The following is a 20,554-nucleotide window of genomic DNA, read 5'->3' as shown; positions in this document are numbered from 1 at the left end:
AATTAACTTATGAATCAAATAAACGATAAGAAGATTGTTTACACTAGCTATGTGGTTCTTTTCCAAGACCATATCGACAATTATATGTGAATTGTTCGCGTATTTCTTCATTGCCTAAAGTTTCGTTTTTAATTGGTGGTAGATTTTTTACCCTCTCGCCTACATTCGTAAATAAATGTTTATCTTATTTTACCTTAATTGTTATATATTTTGTGTTATTATTGATTTGATTGATAATATATTTAATTTGTCCTAAATCAGTTTATAAAGACTAGAGAAGCTTATGTGCCTAAATGCTTAAGTGGCTTTATTTATTTATTTTTGTAGATGTTCCTCCTAGTGATAACTCTCGACAGGAATGTGAATAGATTTATTTAATCCTCATTATAGGATTATGCATTGTCAATCCCCATGGCTGCTTCAACTTTATCAATCTATATCATATCTGATGATTTCTCTTCAGAATTCAACTTCATACTTATGTTGAACCACTTGCTCCTGTTTGATTTCTGTCAAATTGTTGTATTTCACAAGGATGGCTGTAAATTCCTCCAATATTGTATTGTAAATCATTGATGGTCTTCTGTCCGGAATTTGACCACTCAAGTCTCAACCGATCTTGGCTAGCTATTCAAGTGACCTTCGGGTAGAGACGAAGGACAAGAGAGCCCAACCTTAACTCATCAATCAATCTCCTTCAACATCCGCCATTAAAATTTGTAAGTTTTTTTTTAGGTTTAGAAATTTTTGTACAAAGCTTCTAAACTCAATTATGGTTAGTCTAAAGTTTTAACAAAAGTTAATTATGAGTGTTCTCCAACCCATTGTAGTATTCTCAATTATTTTTTAAATCAATTGTAGGAATCTAAAATGTTCATAACTCATTTATTTAATATTTTAAAATTTAAAATGTTAAATCTATATATATATCTAGAGTTTGGATAAATAAAACGTAAGAGTCTAATTTTTCTAAATAACATTTATTTTTGTGAATTAGAAACCGTTTTATAAAATTAATTTTAAACAAAACAAACTTTTAAAATTAAAATTTATTTTTATCAAATCCATCTTATTAAGTTCTTTATATATTTTAAATTCAAAAATAGAGTAAGTTATGAATTTTGATTACTAAAATTCAAAATTTTAAAGATTGAAAAACGAAGGTGAACCTAAAATTTGATTATTAAAACTAATTAATTTTCAACGAAATTAAAAAAAGAAAATCCTACCGACCAAACTTAGGGCATCACAATTCTTTTGTCGATTCTATTGGGTACCTTAAAATTGTTTAAATCTATTAAAAGAATTACATTTTTACGTTTTTAAACTTGACAATAGACCCATTGGAAGGGCATGTGACCCAAATAATGGTAAGGCTTTACCCGAATATTTGTCTAGACATATAATGAAATAGTACATAATTTTATTTGTTTCAGAAGTACATGAAAGACTATAATACTTCTATTAATTAAATGAAAATTTGTCGATATAGAACTACAACTTGTTACAAACCAAGAGATGATGTGAGAGGTTTGAACTAGAATGCAAGGGACCGATAATTCTCTTTTCTCTTTGGCAATGAGTTTTCTTTCAGGATATAGAAAAATTCTCAATTGAATATATATTTCCCAATTTATGATGGTGTTAACCTTTCCACTATTTTTGAGTGATTCACCGTTATAATAAAATTCCGAATACATTATCCAGATGCCCAAACAATAAATCCACGTCACTAAACTATTATGTGACTATTATATATATATTATGTGTATACATTTATGGACAAATAAGCATCTACAAGTACGTTCTTTTTTTCAAAACAAAAAAATGTCATTATTCGCTTATTTTCCATGTCTGTTTTACGAATCATGTCCATGTTAGACGACTCCTTATTGGTCCCTTGGATTAACCATTTTAATGAGTTTCAATGGAACTGCAATACGGGTTAAACAACATCATTACATTTATTAACTTCAAAATCAATAAAAAAAAATTCATTATTCAGATGCAAAGGAGATAAAGTCTAATCACCCTAACTTTCTTAATGGGGACATGCAGATGTGCCTACCATGAAAGAATTCAGTCATTAATGATTAACAACAAAACTTTCTACATCTTAAATCGTTTTAAATCAATGTCATTAAGAAAATTATTATGAGAAGAATTCATATATATATATATATATATATATATATATATATATATATATATATATATATATATATATATATCAAAACAACGTTTGAAAGCATATTGAGAAAGGACATCATCGATCTCCAAAAATGGAGCAAATTAGAAATAAATAAAAAATGGAAAAGTCTCTATGATTCCGCGATGGTTGTAACCAAACTATTGATTAATTTTTTCTTGGCATCAACCGACACAAGTCATCATTCAAAATCTTATAAGTTGATTTTCATCTACGCAAGGCAGGTGAAGAATGACCCTTCTAGTATCATACCTTTATTAGTAAAAGAAGCTCGTCTTGGATATTCTACGTCTAACTGCTCGACAAACTCAAATGCATTCCGTCAAAATTATTAAATTAAAATATATAAAATACCAAATTTATTAAAATAAAATATATTAAATAAAAATAAAATACATTTCAGCCTTTTCTTGTTTAATAAATTTTACCATACATTTGACTTTTATTATAATATATATTATTTAAGTCAATTTTATTTTAATTGTTTAGATAAAGAAAAGTTAATAAATTGAAAAAAGTTGAAATGGTCGGATTCAGGGAATATAACACTAAATCTGGTTCATTTGCTTTACCATGCTTTTGGTCGTCATTTTAACCAGTAAAAACTACTTTAGGAGAACAATTTAAGTAAGCTCCAGAAATGTCGATATCCATCACTGTCGATTCATTGCGTCTTCGTTTTGCTACGGAGGTGATCATCAGCAATCTTATATATATATACATGTCGTGTCAGTTAATTAATTAGTCGATTTCTGCATTTTCTGAATCAAGTTTTTCAAATCGCTTTTGCAGGTGATCAAGCATGGGAACAAAGTTTAGAACAGCAGTTATTTTCCTTTTTCTTTCATCCGTCCTTCTTCAGCTGGTGTTTTCTGAATCCAACGATGGAATCGTTAGAATTGGACTGAAAAAGTTTAAGTTAGATGAAAACAACAGGATCGCTGCTCGATTTACCCCGCAAATACTGGATTCTAAAATTGATGGCGTCAGTGTAAGGCTAAAGAATTACGAGAACATGCAGTACTATGGTGAGATGTCAATCGGTACACCGCCACAGAAATTCAAAGTGATTTTTGATACAGGAAGCTCTAATTTGTGGATACATTCCTCAGAGGAGTCCTACTTTTCCGTAAGTTTGATCATATTTATACATAAGAAATTATACTATAAGGGGAGAAAATTATGTTGAATTTGCCTCTGTTTTTGTTGCAGCTTGCATATTATTTTCATTCCAAATACTATTCATGTCGATCAAGAACATATAAAGTGAACAGTTCGTGCCTATTGCAACTTTTATAGAAATAACTTCATGTAAGCATGAAGGTGATATTGACTTGAAACATAATATTGTTGTTGATTTGCACAGGAACATCTGCTAGGATAGACTATAGTTCAGGTTCAATATCTGGCCACTTTAGCCAAGACAATGTTTTAGTTGGTGGTTTAACAATTAAGAATCAGGTTATTATATATATATACAACATATCCTTTCATAGACTTTCCAAATCATCATTTCTTTATACTTAAGCTTACAACAACTACAGAACTTCATTGAAGCAACAACACTGTCCGGTTATGTGTATGTGTTTGCCAAGTTTGATGGCGTTCTTGGCCTTGGATTTCAGGAGATATCAATTGAAGGTGCTGTTCCAATATGGTATGTACTATCTTATGTTAAATTAAAATTTATTATGATATTCCTCTTAAAATAAGGAGTAACCACTCACATTTGCAGGTACAACTTGATGAATCAAGGTCTGATTCGGAATCCAGTGTTCTCATTTTGGCTTAATAGAAAAAAAGAAGAAGAGAAAGGAGGTGAACTTGTGTTTGGTGGGTTTGATTCAAGACATTACACGGGGAGCCATACTTATGTCCCTGTGATCCGCAAGGGTTATTGGCAGGTTGGGAAATTTATATACATATTTTTCATTTTTATGCTTGTTTCTTTTATATCCTTATAGTTTGCTTCCTCTACTAGTTTGATATGGGTGATGTCTCCGTCAACGGTAAGCCAATAGGTAAGCTCTTTCATAGTTTATTTCTTAAACTATGAGTTAGTGTTCAATGGGAGGTCATGTTGGTGTAATGAACAAAATAAAAATAGAGAATATGTCATTTATTGACTATAGAGTACATTTTTCAGGTGTTTCTGGTTTTTCTGTAATGGCGGATTCTGGAACTTCTTTGTTGTTAGGTCCAACTGTATGTAAAACTGAAAATGGTTTTATTTTATTCTTCATGCAATGGCCGATAAATAATAAATGATTTTCATAAGTGTAGGTTGTGATTACCATGTTAAATCATGAAATTGGTGTCGACAGAGTAGATAACCCTAAATGCAAGTCAATTGTAAGAGTGTATGGACAAATCATTCTGACCATGCTCCTAATAAGGGTTTGTTATTTTTGTTGTTGAAATTTGATTTGCTTTCAAAATACACAAATTCTAATGTTGTCTTAACTTTTAATAGGAGAAACTTCAAAAAATTTGTTCCCTAATTGGATTATGCGGAGTTGATGTTAATGATATCTCTATGTGTAATACTTGTGAAATTATAGTTGTGTGGATGGAGAGTCAGCATAAGAGGAATCAAATAAATGATGTTATTTTAAACTATGTTGATGAGGTAAATAGTTATTCTTCCCACTTAAAATAATAAAAATTAACATATGAATCAAAAAAATGATAAAAAATAATGTTTTAAATCAGCTATGTGATTCGATGCCAATACCAAATCAACAATCAAATGTGGATTGTTTGCGAATTTCCTCAATGCCTATAGTTTCGTTTTTAATTGGTGGTAGAAATTTTACACTCTCGCCTAAGGAGGTAAATATATGTCTATCTTATTTATCTTAATTGTTACATATTTTGTGTTCTTATTGATAAAATATTTAATTTGCCCTGAATCAGTATGTATTGATAACTGGAAGAAGTTGCATGAGTGGCTTTAGATCCCAAGAGTTTCCTCCTCACCGCGAACCTTTATGGTTTGTCATAATCTCTTTCGCTCCTCTTTACTTGCAAAAATGAAGAAAAAAAAATTGTGAAAAATTTATTAATGAATTTAAAAAGGTAGAACAAATCTCATTCTGAGTGGCGATCCCACTTCAAAAGCATTCTTAATTAGGAGATCTTTAATATCTTATTTAAATACTCTTTTTATTTGAACTATATTATTGTGTTAAGATTAATTTTTATTTTTAAACATTACAAAGTTAAATTTGAGATCTTTGATATTTTAGTCAAATTATAATTTTTTAGTTTAAAAATCTAGAAAATATACATCATCATTTTTCTCTTAATATATCAAACTAGTTTGGACAATTATGTATTAATTCACTAATCTTGATTATGATTAATGTGATCTATGAAGGATTTTGGGGGACATATTCATGGGTCGTTACCATTCAGTATTTGACTATGGAAGATTGAGAGTTGGATTTGCAGATGCAGCATAATAATAATAATAATAATAATAATAATAATAATAATAATAATAATAATAATATTGGACACATTTGTTAAATTCATTTATGTTGAGAAGAAGGCAATTTTGTTTCATTTACAATAGTTATATTCATATTCAGTGTATTGATGGGTTATCAATTAAATACTTTTTATGATTAAACATACATTAAATCGAATTATTTTATTACTGTAAGCATTCCAATTATATTAAATATTTTTTATAAATATTACATTTATAAATTTAAAATAAATTGAAATAATTATTTTAGAATAATTATTGTATAAATTAATTCGGAATTAAGGCAAAAATAAAATTAAATAAATAATTTGAAAAACAAATATTCATTAAATTCTAAATTAATTTTAAAAGATTTCAAATAAATTAAACAAATTATTTAAAAAAATGCGGTAGCCATTTAAATTTCAAAAAAATAAAATAAAATTATATTTATTAATTAATTTAGTGTATGTTGCATATTAAAATAAAGTCCTAAAGGATAAATAATCAAATTCAAACAAGTCCTTTAAGGCTTAAGATGAAATAGAGCGCAAAAACACAACATAAAACTCTAACAAGTTAAATATAACAAATATAAACTAAAAAAAAATAAATAAAAAATAAAAAAGTAATAAGTACAAATATATTTTAAGAGTAATGACAACACTCTTATACAGCACTTTTATACATCACCTACCTCATTTGACATAAAAGAGAAAATATATCTTAAAAAAAATACAAGAGAGAAAAATATTTTCTCTTTCTTGCCAAATGAGATAGGTGTTGTATTAATGTATGAAAGTGTTGTATAAGGGTGTTGTATATATCATTACTCATATTTTAAAGACCAAAATTTATTTGGTAAAAACATACCAAGCGTTGTGAGACATAACTGTCATTTCTTTGACCATTTCCCACCAATAATCAAACGCCGAACTTGAAAAAAAATCTACATTTGTGGCGTGCATACACCTAAATTATTTTCCTAATCTTTTAAGAAAATTAGGTAGCAACTATCTTGTCCTAAGATTGTAATCTAAACAATCTAAAAAGATCTATGGTAACTTCCCAATAAAATATTTCTTACTCTAAGTTATAGAGTTCCTATAAAGTCTCGATTTTAACGCTTAATTTTTGATATCACGTAAAAATTAATTTACGTCACAAAATCAGAACAAGAAGCATATATAAATTGTATAAGCTTCCAGAACCGAACTAGGGGTTTTTTATCGCGTACAGTTTTCAAATGACAGGGTAACATCTAGCACGCGAAATGCCTAACGCACATTCGCGGCCTACGTCGTCTTCTTCCTCGTGTCCAGTGGCGGACCTACAAGGGGGGCCTTGGGGGGCCCGGGCCTCCCCCAACCTTAAGATAAATTATTTTTTATATATATATTTGACATGTAAGTCTTAGTCCAGTTGGTTTGGTAACCAAACTCTAAAGATGAGTTCAGTGATCAAACCCTGATCTCACCTTTAATTTATTTTAACATATAATAAAAATTATAATAATAGTGTTTACTATTTTAAAAATTTATAAGAAAATATAAATTAATATTAATAAACAAGTTAAAATAGTTAGGCTGAAATCTATTAAATTAGATTTTCATATTTTTTTTATATAGTTAATTTTTTATGAATTTGTTTTTGTGTTGCATTTGATGAAAAAATTATTGAGAATTACAAGTGAGTTGTCACTTTGCCTACAAAGAGGAGAGCAAAATATAGTTCAAGCCATGTCATTGATTTCGAGTTCGAAAAATCAATTACAAAAATTTAGAGAAGATGGATGACATGATATTTTGGACCAAGTTAACAGTTTTTGTCAATTACACTCGATCTTAATATTTGATATGAATAAGCATATGATAATTGATAGCAATGATAGGCGAAGAAGAAAAGGGGAACTCATCACTAATCTTCATCATTATCGTGTGGAAATCTTTTGTCAGGTATAATAAAAATTATTTCTTATCTATTAATAGTTATTATTTATTATTTATTAATAGTTATTATTTATTATTTAATGTTAGGTTGTTGACTTGATTATGCAATAAATGAATAATCGTTTTTCAGAATTTAATACAGAATTATTTGGCTGTATATCATGTCTTCCTCCCAGAAATTCATTTTCCCAATTTGATATTCGTAAACTCATTCGTCTTGCCAAACTTTATCCCAAAAATTTCACAGGCAGTGATTATTTATTTTTGGAACAACAACTTCGGGCTTACTTATTTAATTTGCGGGATGATCCTCAATTTTCTTAAATTGAAGACTTGAGAATTCTTGCTCAAAAATTGATTGCAACAGAAAAACATATAGTCTTTCCATTGGTTTATCGATTGATAGAGTTGGCTTTAGTTTTATCAGTTGCAACTGCATCCGTTGAAAGAGTTTTTTTCTGCAATGAAGACCGTGAAGACTGATTTGCGTAATCGAATGGGAGATGAATAGATGAATGATAGTTTAGTTGTATATGTTGAGAAAGATATTTTCTCAACAATTGAAAATGAGCCAAATATTGTAATATTTTCAACAAATAGAATCTCGTAAAATAAATTTGTCTTCTTTTGAAGCGACTCATGAACAAGAATAATTTAGTGATTGTGTTTATTAGTATTTTGTAATTGTGTTTGTTAGTATTTTTATGTAATTATCGAGTAAAATTTTAATTAGAAAATGTATTTAATTGATCACCAAAAAATGCTACGTTACTATATATTTGGCCCCCCCGAGAAAACATTTCTGGGTCCGCCACTGCTCGTGTCGCCTAGATAAGAACATACTATAATATTTGATTTCTTAAAGATTGGAACGTTGCCAATACTCAACTAAACGACGAAATTTAAAAAGTCAAATAATCACCCTAGCCTGGTGATCATTTCGCCTATATATGATCGTAGCTCAAATGATAACCTAAATGGGTAAGGATCGCTAGAGCAATTCAAAATTCATTCCCGAATTTGATCTAGTTGATTTACCAACTGACTTAGCTCGATTATAAATAGCTTCCCACGGTCAAGACGAAAGAACAAAATCAATTTTCAACACATAAATCAAGATTCATAAAAAAAAAAACTATCATTAAAATTTTAAGATTTTAAGTTTTTTTCTGAGATATGATAGATTATTTAAAATTTTCAACAAGTGTCTAGAAGTGTTTCCAATTCACGTGCATTTCTTCACAATTCACGTACCATTCTTCACAATTCTCTACGTAATCACATTTATTAGCATTTATTTAATATTTTAAAACTTTAAGTGCCCAATAAACAAGACAACTTAAAAAAGTAATTGGCCAAATAAAATATAATAAACTAAATTTCAAAAAATAGCCAAAATTTTATAAATTTGAGAGTGTTTTTAACGTGCACGAAAGATATAGTGCGCTTGTAACTTCTCTTTTTTTTCGAATTCAATGTTATATTTCAAGTCAAATGATCTATTTTTTCTTTCTTGATGATGAATTGAGTTTTGATATCAATTTTTCGAGTGTTACCAAACATCGAATTTAAAAAATTTCTAGAAAATTACGTTTATATACATAAAAATGATAATTTTCCCATCATTAACACGATCATGCAGGGACGTTACCTTTTCATCAACAAAAACTACTTTGGGAACAATTTCAGCTATAGAAATGTCGTAATCCATCACTTCTTGCAATTCTACTTCTCATTTGTTTTTTTACGTACAGGTGCCGTCTTGTCAGAATGGTATTTCTCACTGATATATGTCATTCTTAGTACTATAATAATATATATATATATGAATCAAGTTTCACTTTCTTTCCATCACTCCAAGAAATTGAAAATTTGGTTAAATCTTATTTTAATCTCATCGATAATGTAGAGATGGTATATATTGAATAATATTTCAATATAATTATATTTTGATATGATTTTCAAAAATTATATTTCTATAATTAAATTAATATTAAATTTATTTATTTTCTTATAATTATTATATATTTTAATTTATAAATAATTTTTTGATATATCTTGATATATCAAATTTTAAAAATTTCATATCTTTATTGTACCAATAATTTTAGTATATGTACAATACCTTACATTTTTTCGGTGTACCTTAAAAATAAATATTTTTGATATATTACGGGACAATATTTTCAATATACATTTAATATCGGTAATTTTTTACACCTCTAAAGACAAGAGACAAGAACACAACCTTAAGTAATTAATCAACCTCCTTCCACTCATTAAAATTTGTAAGGTTTTTTTAGTTTTAGAATTATTTGGACAGAGATTTTAAGTTTTAATAATAATAATTTTATTAAAATAATATTTGAAATTAAAATGGTATAACTATATACATTAGTATCAGAAATAAATTATTAAAGATTTTGATTAGTTTGCATTTGAAATAGTGGCATCCTCTCTGCATTGAATGAGTTATAATAGTTATGCTGGGGTAATTCAGTTTTTTTCATTTCAAAATAGAGTTTATCAAGACATTTAATTCTCGTCACATATGTGTTTTTACCTACTCAGATATTTTACTTTGTCGAATTTGGATTATTTTGTATGGAAGAACTTCTCAGTATATTCGTGTTGCGGTTTGAAATATACGATATACTTAATTCGATATTCTCATTTTACATATAAAACTTGAAATGTGTAATATTGGGAGGTTTTGAACTAAATATGCAACAGAGTTGCAGCTATTTAATTTACTGAAATATAAAACATTAATATTTATTCAGCATATATGAGAGTTTGCAAATACAAAATAATAATGGTTAAACTTGAATTAAGAATTAGTCTCACTGTTGAGAAACCAATGATTTCGAGGTGAAGATGTGGTTCAGAACTGCTGCGAGCCGAACCCCACCTTGGGCGAGCCTCTTCTCTACGATAGGCAGCCGCGAATAGAAGTAATTGTCTAAGCCAAAACCATGATCACCATCAATAGCCAGTTTTCGATAAGCCATTAAAAAAAAATCACATTTACATACCGTTTAGGGTGGTTCCTGGCGTGGCGTTTCTGTAGGCATATTTGCAAGCCAAACTAATACTCTCAGAAGCATATCTGTAAATAAAACCATCAACATATATGATTATCAAGAGAATATCTAAACGGGGTTTTGGATTTCTTGCTCGGGTAAGATAAGATCCTTACGAGCCTGGACAAGCAACCCCATCCTTCGCACAAGCTTCCCACTGCCCTAACTCATCAGACCATCCATCCTGTTACAAGAAAACAACTAAGTCTCTTTTCCTTCATTTGTTCAGACCAGGGTTTTGAAAACAAGAAGTTAATACGGTAATGTTCTTTTGAATCGACTCAATCATGACACCAAGATCGTTTGAGTAGAATGTCTTCATTGCAGACTCTATGACTAGAGTATCCCATATCTGTAAATAAGTAAAAAAAAAAAATTAAGAACCGAATAAAAGCATAATCCAAAAGGAAACAAGATTCTTACATGATGCAAATTAGATTTCCTCTTATACCAATGTACATTGATCGTGTTTCCTCCTTGATCACCAACAAACCCAACATGTAGAGGCTAACAACCAAAAAGACCTCGATTTTTATCAAACAAATTTCAAAATTGGGAAATTTTAGGGCAATACAAACACACACACCTGATGAACATCTCCCATGAAATGAGCTAAGAACATCAATGCCTCTGTTAGATTATCTGCATATTGCAAACATGAAATATGAAACAGAACATCAATGTTGTTTGTATAAGAAGCTGGTATTAAAATCTTACATCTCATTGAGGAATAAGTGTCATTGTAAGACATAAGCTGCGTTGTGTAGTTATATATGGCTGCTGTAACACATCTATTTTCCTGCCCTCTAGTGTCATGGCAGTCTCCTATACAAAGGGTATTTACTATTAGCAGCAAAACACAGAGAAAAAAGGATGAAATCATGAACTCACTTTTGAAATCATAGTTACATCTGAAATCAGGAGTGTCGCAGAAGTGAAGTGATGAACTCCAGCGATAATGGAACCTGATTTGATCAGGCCATGAACAGACATTGGCTAAATCTCCTTCAGCTACACTAGGAAGTAATGATTTCACAGCAGCTAATGCATCTGAAGTAAGATAGGCCTAATATATAGAACCCATAAAGTCAAATTCAATAACCTAATTGAAAATCGCCATAGGGGATTCGAATTTTCGAAGAAACTTTGAATCAACTACAATTAACTGTTGGGTTCTTAATTGATTTGAATCGTACCTCAGCGATCTTGCAGGTAGCGTAATGCCCCTCTTTTCCCCAACCCAGAATCCCTGGAATCAGCTGAAGAAGAAGAAGAAGAATCACTCGTCCAGCCCACAAGAACTCAGACCTACCCATTTTTAGCTAATCAGATGAAGAAGTCTTTACATATATTATTATATCATCAGAATCGGTGTCATCTCCCTGGATCAGCAAAGGGGTAGGGTGTCATCTGGCCTTTTGCGAAGCATGAAAAAAGTATGTTCATTTAGTGTGAATATTTAAACTGAAGAATAATAGTAACCTTAAACTTACAAAAACATGTTCAATTTGCCAATTTGGTACTGTTATATGTTAAAAAATATATATATATTTGGGCTGGCCATAGGTTTGGGTATACCCTAGTCCATAAACCTTCTTTGGGCCGACCTCAATTAAGAATAAATTATATAAGTTGTTGTAATGTAACCAAATTCACAAATATATATATATATAAATAAATAAATAAATAAAATAAACACAAGTCTATCATGACCCAAATGAATCAAGATCAACACAATTTTGATGCCCGCATCAAAATTGTTTCTGCAATCAAAATTCCCCTTCACAATACACTATTTGTAGGCCTCCCTTTCTTTCACTATTTTTATATTAAAATATAAATAAATTCAGGACTAGGTAGTTGGGATTGAGTGATGATTTTGAGTAAGTGTGTATTTTTTATTTTTTTCATAGAAAGACTTAAAATATTAAAATATAATGATAAAATAAAAAATATTAATTTAAAATAATAAAGATTTTGATTGATAAAATAATATTTGAGTATATTGAATTATTTAAATAACCCCCAACCTAACCTAAGATACAATCACTTGATTTTGAGATATTAAGGAATTGTTTGTTTTTATTGTAGGTCATCCTAACATCTTAAATAAATAAAAAATAAATAAAAATAAAAATTAAGGGACTGATTGATATAGGGTTATTAGAATAAATAATTGGTTAATTTTAAATAAATTTATAATTAGATATAAGTTATAAAAAGGTTAATTGAGTTTATGGTATAAGTATATAACTTTCCCTAATGTCTAATTGATCTAGCTAGGTCCACAGTCTCATATTAGAAACTATTAATAATTAGATAATGAGTGGTTTTGAAATAATTCCAAATAACTCATTTTCAAGTAACCAGGCTTAAATTTGACTACTTTGACCATAATTTGTTTTTGTGTTTGTTTTTGGCTTCAACCTATTTTTGTGTTTTGCATGGATATTTTTAATTTCAATCAATAATATATTAACAAATCAACAAATTAACTGAAAACCTATTCAATTCAAAGATTAAAAAAAAGAAATCATTATATTAGTATATTACTACATTTCTATGTTATTGTGATGGATTATTTGAAAATGGGTAGACACTATGCTAAACAATAAAAAATCGGTTTAATTTTACCACACATTTCTAGAATGGTATAAATGGCCTAGATCTGCATACCTAAATTTGGCTTTTGTGCAGTAGGTGACAATTTAATTGAAGCTTTAATTAATAACTGAAACAAATTGGTCCAAGTATAAGAAAAAATGGTCCTCTACTGAACAAATTGGTCCTCTACTCATCCTTAATTTAGATGTTACACATATATAAATAGATTCTAAGCAAATAAATTGGATTGATCCTTCATTTGTAATCATATATATATATATATATATATATATATATATATATATATATATATATATATATATATATATATATATATATATATATATATATATATATATATTCATCAATTATATTCTAAAACTCCTTATACAAGCTAATTCATTGTGTTGGAAAATACAATTTGATGTAATAATTCAAATAATTTTAAACTAATTAATGTTTGGATGTGCTTAAAGAAGCTTGATTCTGATACCATAATCTTGCTAGGTAGGTTATGGCAATTTGTGATAATTATTATTATTATTATTTTTATAAATAATAAATATATGAAACAGTAATTTATTTGTCTTTTGTACAGGAAATGGCACTTATTGAATCTATTAAAAACTGTAACAAATGGGGTCCTAATGATCCCCATATAGGTACATTAATTAGGTTATTTACTATATTACCCTATGTTGGCCCTTTTCTTGGTTTGTTATTTGACATAGGCAGCTTCCTATTTTTGTCTGTCTTCTCAACTCTCAAATTAATCAAAATGAAATGTCTAGGCTTAGTTTGATACAACTTAGTACTCAAATTTCGTCGATTTATCATTGTTAAACTCAAATAGTCAATCGCAACTTTTGGGCATTCGATAACGAGCGATTTAAGCTTGATTTGATACAAGGGTCGGTCACAGCAACATTGCTCACTTAATTATTGGAGTGATTTTTTAGCATCAAACAAACCCTAGCTATTAGGTTTGTTTGGGTTTTGAACTTTTGATTGAATTAAATAACCTTGTTGTCAGTTTTTTTGCCACATAATTGAAGAGGTGGTGATTTTATGGAGTATTATTTTAGCGGGTGCATGGGAGCGGTTGTACTGAAATATAACGTGGTTTAAAAAACAAATGTGTCGGATGTTTCAATAGATATTGTTTTTAATGTTTTGTACTATGCGATTATTGAGAACATGGAATGTAAAGAGGTATGTTTCAGTTCTCTAGTTGATCTTATTCCCTTATTTAAATAATATCTAATACGAGAAACTTGAACTCAAATCTTCGTCATCATTTAAATAAAACAATAATAGATAATAACGAACAACACAAAAATAAGATTAGGTTATGAAAAATCCATATAATCATCATAAAATGAAAGAAAAGAAAAACATAATAGATATTAAAACATTATTAAAAACTTAAATCATACAATAACTTGAGGTGGATTGATAAAATAAAAAAAATTAAATTAATATACATAAAAGACTTAGGGAAAATATTGGGAAAACGACTTGTCTTGAGATGAGTAATTAATTCCTCTTCAAATAATAAAGCTATATGTTAGTTGCACATGTTGCAAATCCAATAATATGCTACATATATTATTTATAACTAATTATTCTATTTTTTTTACATATGGCAACAACAAAACTCAATAATGATAATAATAACCATTTTTTTTTAAATGTTCCATTCAAAATGAGATAATAATAATAACCAAATTAAACAACATTTTGTATTGTAATAATTTATTTATTTATTGTGTTGGAAAATTATTAATTCACTCAATATGAAACCGTGAATGTATATGAATTCTAAAGTTTTAAAAGAAAATTGATTAATTCAATTATAATTGACACATTTAAAAAAAATAAAAATAAAAATCTTCACATTCAATTATATACACATGCAATGTGAGCACCAAATATAATTACCTATACTCCATGGATGGTCCCATACACATCAATTATGTGATCTTTAATTAGTTTGACATCTTATGATAGTTACAAGTTCTCTTTTGATATAGTATGCCTCATCCCTAATAATTGTAACTTTTATTTTTTATTAATCTTCATTTATAACCTTACAATTTTAAGAAAATTATAATATTCAATTTTATGTTTCTTTCTTTAATGGTAACCTTACAATTTTAAGAAAAGTAAAATGAATGAATAAATAAGATTTTAAAAATGAAACAAGGATCAAGATATTAATGTTATCTCCATTTTTTTTAAAGTGAAGATTTGTCATTATCCATTGTGCAAATGAAAGTCATTATTTATAGTGAAAAAATTACACCAAAATATTGAAAGAAAAAAAAATGAAAGAAGACAAAAGTTATTGTAATAGGAGTTTCTCAATTATTTCTTAAGCCACAAGTCTTAACTTTTCTTCCTCATTTAATAATATTATTTTTATAATGTTACATGTAGTACATATAAATATGAGTTAGTATATATAACGAAAAAATTATTAAAAAAACACGAGTGCCAAACGTGTGATTAACCATTTTAAAAACAAAGATAAACATAAAAAAATCATAATCAACATACAAACATAAAACATTTTATTTTACAAATAGCCACACTAACCGATAAAAAAAATAAGATAATCTAAACAAACAAGAATTAAGGGCTAGTTTGATTCAAAATAAACTCGAATAAATCGCGATTACCTAATAAACTTTTTACAGTAAGTTTAGTAAATAAACTATGTCTTATACCGTATATGAATAAAATCAAACATAGTCTAAGGAATAAATTAAATAATTGGAAGAAGAATAAACTAAGGAATGGGAAAGGGATGGAAAACAATCAAATACTAGAATAAGCTAAATCAAACTAACCCTAACATGATGACCCATTTTGCCTTCAAATATGCCGCTTCGAGAGAGAGAGAGGGAGGGAGAGAGAGAGTAATCTCGAACACACATGCTGGATCGGACTGTAGAAGAGACAACCATTTACCTCGAAGAAGAAAGAGCTCTTTCTTAACGAAGGTTCGCAGACGTTTCCTCACTTGAACCTTCCTCCATCCTTTACTTGCTTTCTCTTTCGATTTCTCTGTAAAACCTAATCCTGTTCATAGAAAGAGAAACAAATCCAGAATAACAACTAGCTAGTTTCAAAATTCAAGTTCTAGTTATATCATGGCCAAACGTCCTCTTGATTCATCTTCAAACGAAGAATCTAACCGTGATCCCAAACGCCCTGCTCTTGCCAGGTCTATATTCTCTCTCTCTATTTCTTCTTTCTCTCTCCTTCTTCTTCTTCTTCTTAATAATGCCCTACTTACTTACTTACAGTGTGATTGTTGAAGCTCTCAAGGTGGATAGTCTACAGAAACTCTGCTCCTCACTGGAGCCTATCCTTCGTAGAGTTGTAAGATCATCCAAATTAATTCATACCCATATCGATCATCTTCTTTAATTCTCTTCTTTTTATTATTTCATGTAATATTATAAATTTAGGTCAGTGAAGAAGTTGAACGAGCTTTGTCCAGATTAAACACTGCTAAATTTGGTGCCAGGTAATTAACAAACTGTCCAAACCATCTTCTCCTTTCATGGATTGATGATCAATACATTATAAAATCCAGGTCCTCTCCAAGAACTATACAAGGGTTTGACGGAAGAAACTTGCAGCTTCAATTTAGGTCAAAACTATCTCTCCCTCTCTTTACGGGAGGAAAAGTAGAAAGCGAACAATCTGGAACACCTATCCATGTCGTTCTGATCGATGCAAACACCCAACAGATCGTGAAATCGAGTCCAGAATCTTCGTCCAAACTCGAAATCGTCGTTCTCGAGGGCGATTTCAACAATGAGGACGCCGATGAACAGGGATGGAGTCGAGAAGAGTTTGAATCACATATAGTGAAGGAACGCGAAGGAAAAAGGCCTCTTCTTTCCGGGGATTTGCAAGTGGTGTTGAAGGATGGGGTTGGGAAGTTGGGTGAAATTGCGTTTACTGATAATTCGAGCTGGATAAGGAGTCGGAAGTTTCGGTTAGGTCTTAAGGTTGTCTCTTCGGGTTTTTGCGACGGAATTCGCATTCGCGAGGCGAAATCCGACGCTTTTACCGTCAAGGATCATAGAGGAGAATGTGAGTTCCCTTCTATTTTGTTGCGTTTTCTTTAATAAGCGAGCTTAATTGATATATTTTTGTTGTCGTCATAGTATACAAAAAGCATTATCCGCCATCATTAAACGATGAAGTATGGAGACTTGAGAAAATCGGGAAAGATGGATCATTTCATAAGAGGCTCAGCAAGTCGGGAATACACAGGGTCGAAGATTTTCTTCGGTTTGTCGTTAGAGATGCTCAAGGACTAAGAAACGTAAGAATTTTGATTACAAATCCATTTGTAGCATTCTCTAAGTAACGAGATCACTAGTATAAAAATGGGCAATAACGATTTAATAGTTTTTCGTCGCTATTTATTTTGTCTTCCGTTACTATATATGATTTATTTGTGTAGATATTGGGGAGTGGCATGTCTAACAAGATGTGGGATGTCTTAGTAGAGCATGCAAAAACATGTGTAATAAGCGGAAAGCTCTATATTTACTATGACGACGAAGCAAAGAATATCGGCGTGGTTTTCAACAATATCTACGAATTTAGCGGCCTAATTGCTGGCGAAGATTATTATTCGTCTGAATCTATTTCCGAAAGTCAGAAGGTAAGACAAAAGGAAGTTAAATTTAATTGTGTTTGTATTGATTAATTTGTTATTGTTTCAGGCTTATGTTGATACCTTGGTGAAGAAGGCTTATGAAAATTGGATGCATGTTATAGAATATGATGGAAAATCTATTTTGAAGGATATTAATAAGTCAGCTTCTCCTCCAATCAATAATGCTATGAATATTTCTCAAGACTATTCCAACTCGTTCGAATCTCAAACCGTCTTACCGAGTCTTCCATTATCCATTCCGTCGCAACAATCCTCGACAAACACGGGCCTAATTAATCCTCTAGGCGGAATCGATCATGGTTTAGATTCAAGCTACATTAATCCAACCCTCAACAATTCTTTTGCAACGTTTATGATGGGAGGACACCAAGAATCCCACGTTCCAATAACGGATGACATTCTTGCAACACAAGCTTTAACATCGGGCTTCCACACTGGTGTCGCGTCGAACTTTGGCTCTTATGGGAACAATATTTCGGACCTAATCTCGGATGAGGACATTCAAATGAGAAGTCACGCGATGTTAGAAAACGATAACATGCAACATTTACTTGGACTTTTGAACATGGATGCCGGTTGCCAAAGCTCTACAAGCACATTGGATTCACGATATCCATATAGTACTAACCCGGCTTTCAATAACTATGGTTTAACTGATGAAGAAACGAGGTCTTCGGATGAATCGATTGTTGGGTGGTTGAAGTTGAAGGCAGCGTTACGATGGGGAATTTTCATAAGGAAGAAAGCTGCTGAGCGACGAGCACAATTGATCGAGTTGGATGATAACTAGCTGATGCTTTCGTAGTTATGGGAATAAATTATTTACCAATAATCTTTCCTAACTATAATAAGGATTTTGATCATATATATATATATATATATATATATATATATATATATATATATATATGTGTGTTGTATCTTATATTAAGTGTGGTGATTTCATTCATGTCTTTGTTATTTTACATTTATTAAGATTTGGGCATGTATGTGTGTTTCTTTTTATAATAATCTATGGTTGTATTATATTTTCTTTATAGACATCTAAATTAAGGTTTTATATAATAACAAAGAGAGTTATATATATATATCATTTTATAATGTAAGATTTTTTTAATTTTTATTTATTTGCAAGAAAAAATAAATGATTACTCGTTAATGTTTTTTCTAACATATTTAAGAGTTTGATTTATGAAAAGGTAGTGGAACTAGTAATAGAAATGTTGTGAATGCCTTTTTATGATCGTTTTAATGTTGGGCTTTCTTTAGGACTATTTAAATTTTAAATAATAGTTAGTCTAATTTATTTAGCTTATATATATATTACAACTTATTCGCTAAATACTCAAATACAAATACATTTAATTGTATTTAATTTACTAATAGTAAATATATTTGATACATTCTAACTAATCATTATTATTTATTTTAAATTAATAAGTTTATTCGTTACAAACTCAAATATGTTTGATTTGTTTATACATGATTGTATTGTCTTAAAAACCAAACATAAGTAGAGGAAACATCAAAAGAAATAATAAAGATAGAATTGTTAGAGAATGACAATAAAGAGATAAATCTAATCAATTCAACAGGAACAAAATAAAATAAAATAAAATTCAAATTGATCTATGTTCTTTTTAGCTTGGAATTAAGTACCAAATTTTGACTAATTTAATTGTTGTTGTTGTTTTCATTATGTCATGTTTTTTTTAATATGGTAATAATGAAGATTTTCACCAATTTTCCTTTACAAAGTCTCCATGTTTCCAACAACATAATTAATGAAATGTTTTCACATTTTCAATAATAAAAAATATCCTCAAAATCCATCAACTTTCGTAGCTTTCTCTACTATTTATTTCATTTCATTTCCCTTTAATAAAACAAGAAAATCACCATTTTCTTGGTTTCCTTTCAATCAAATAATTACCTCCTAATCATATATAAGAAAATTAACACTCATAATAACTCAAGTCAAAATTTACTTTTACCTATGCAAACAGTCAAAGAAAACACTTGAAAACAAGATATATAGATGAATCGTCCTCAATTAACTACCAGTCAATGCTCATATAAACTTTAAGACCATCCCAATTTCAATCTTCTCTATCCCAAGAGACCCATTTAATTACATCTTTTGAATACAACAAATCACATTATTTTTTTTCATTTAAATGTATATTAATTAATGTATTGTTGTCATTGACTTATTAATTATTAATTTAGTTTATACACAACCCACCATGATAGTTTAAAAAATAAAATTTAATTTCCTCCCATTTAAAAGGTTTATAATTGTAGGTCGTGATTATCATGCTCCTAAATCAAATATCAGTTACTCAAACAAGGTTGTCTGTTTTTATATAAAAATATAAAATTAAAACTTAATTAAGGTGGATTTTAGCCATAATAGTGGCATTTCAAATAACATAACGTATTAACGTCTGCCTGCCTTTAGTGCTGAAATATAAGCTAAAACAGAGAGAGCAAGCAAACACCTTTCATCATCTCCTTTAATCTCTTCTCCTG

General features: G+C 29.3%; 3 protein-coding genes across 4 annotated transcripts; 2 read left to right on the top strand and 1 right to left on the bottom strand.

Moving 5' to 3' along the window:
• Positions 1-293: 293 nt before the first annotated feature.
• Positions 294-5,690, top strand: LOC124936507 (aspartic proteinase-like). The gene is made up of 13 exons (XM_047477011.1): positions 294-301; positions 3,011-3,338; positions 3,422-3,482; positions 3,576-3,670; positions 3,754-3,866; positions 3,945-4,113; positions 4,191-4,230; positions 4,356-4,414; positions 4,493-4,606; positions 4,683-4,838; positions 4,922-5,041; positions 5,126-5,202; positions 5,589-5,690. The coding sequence occupies exons 1-13, from the start codon at positions 294-296 to the stop codon at positions 5,671-5,673; spliced, it is 1,425 nt and encodes a 474-aa protein (XP_047332967.1). The 3' UTR covers positions 5,674-5,690.
• Positions 5,691-10,387: 4,697 nt separating this feature from the next.
• On the bottom strand, positions 10,388-12,143 carry LOC124935788 (endonuclease 4-like). Of its 2 annotated transcripts, XM_047476214.1 has the most exons (9): positions 11,910-12,137; positions 11,605-11,779; positions 11,431-11,538; positions 11,300-11,355; positions 11,137-11,220; positions 10,973-11,065; positions 10,830-10,897; positions 10,666-10,739; positions 10,388-10,592 (listed from the first exon to the last, which is right to left on the bottom strand). In XM_047476214.1, the coding sequence occupies exons 1-9, from the start codon at positions 12,027-12,029 to the stop codon at positions 10,474-10,476; spliced, it is 897 nt and encodes a 298-aa protein (XP_047332170.1). In that variant the 5' UTR covers positions 12,030-12,137; the 3' UTR covers positions 10,388-10,473. The 2 variants fall into 2 exon arrangements, with proteins under 2 accessions (XP_047332170.1, XP_047332168.1); XM_047476212.1 differs by having other exon boundaries at positions 11,431-11,779; positions 11,910-12,143.
• Positions 12,144-16,251: 4,108 nt separating this feature from the next.
• On the top strand, positions 16,252-18,884 carry LOC124935901 (calmodulin-binding protein 60 C-like). Its single transcript, XM_047476335.1, has 7 exons — positions 16,252-16,546; positions 16,629-16,704; positions 16,794-16,852; positions 16,922-17,427; positions 17,502-17,662; positions 17,804-18,007; positions 18,069-18,884. Exons 1-7 carry the CDS (start codon positions 16,473-16,475, stop codon positions 18,810-18,812), a joined length of 1,824 nt encoding a protein of 607 aa, XP_047332291.1. The 5' UTR covers positions 16,252-16,472; the 3' UTR covers positions 18,813-18,884.
• The last annotated feature ends 1,670 nt before the right edge of the window (positions 18,885-20,554 follow it).

Source organism: Impatiens glandulifera, chromosome 4, assembly GCF_907164915.1.
Source record: "Impatiens glandulifera chromosome 4, dImpGla2.1, whole genome shotgun sequence".
Lineage (NCBI taxonomy): Eukaryota > Viridiplantae > Streptophyta > Magnoliopsida > Ericales > Balsaminaceae > Impatiens > Impatiens glandulifera.
This window is presented reverse-complemented; position numbering and strand designations above follow the sequence as displayed.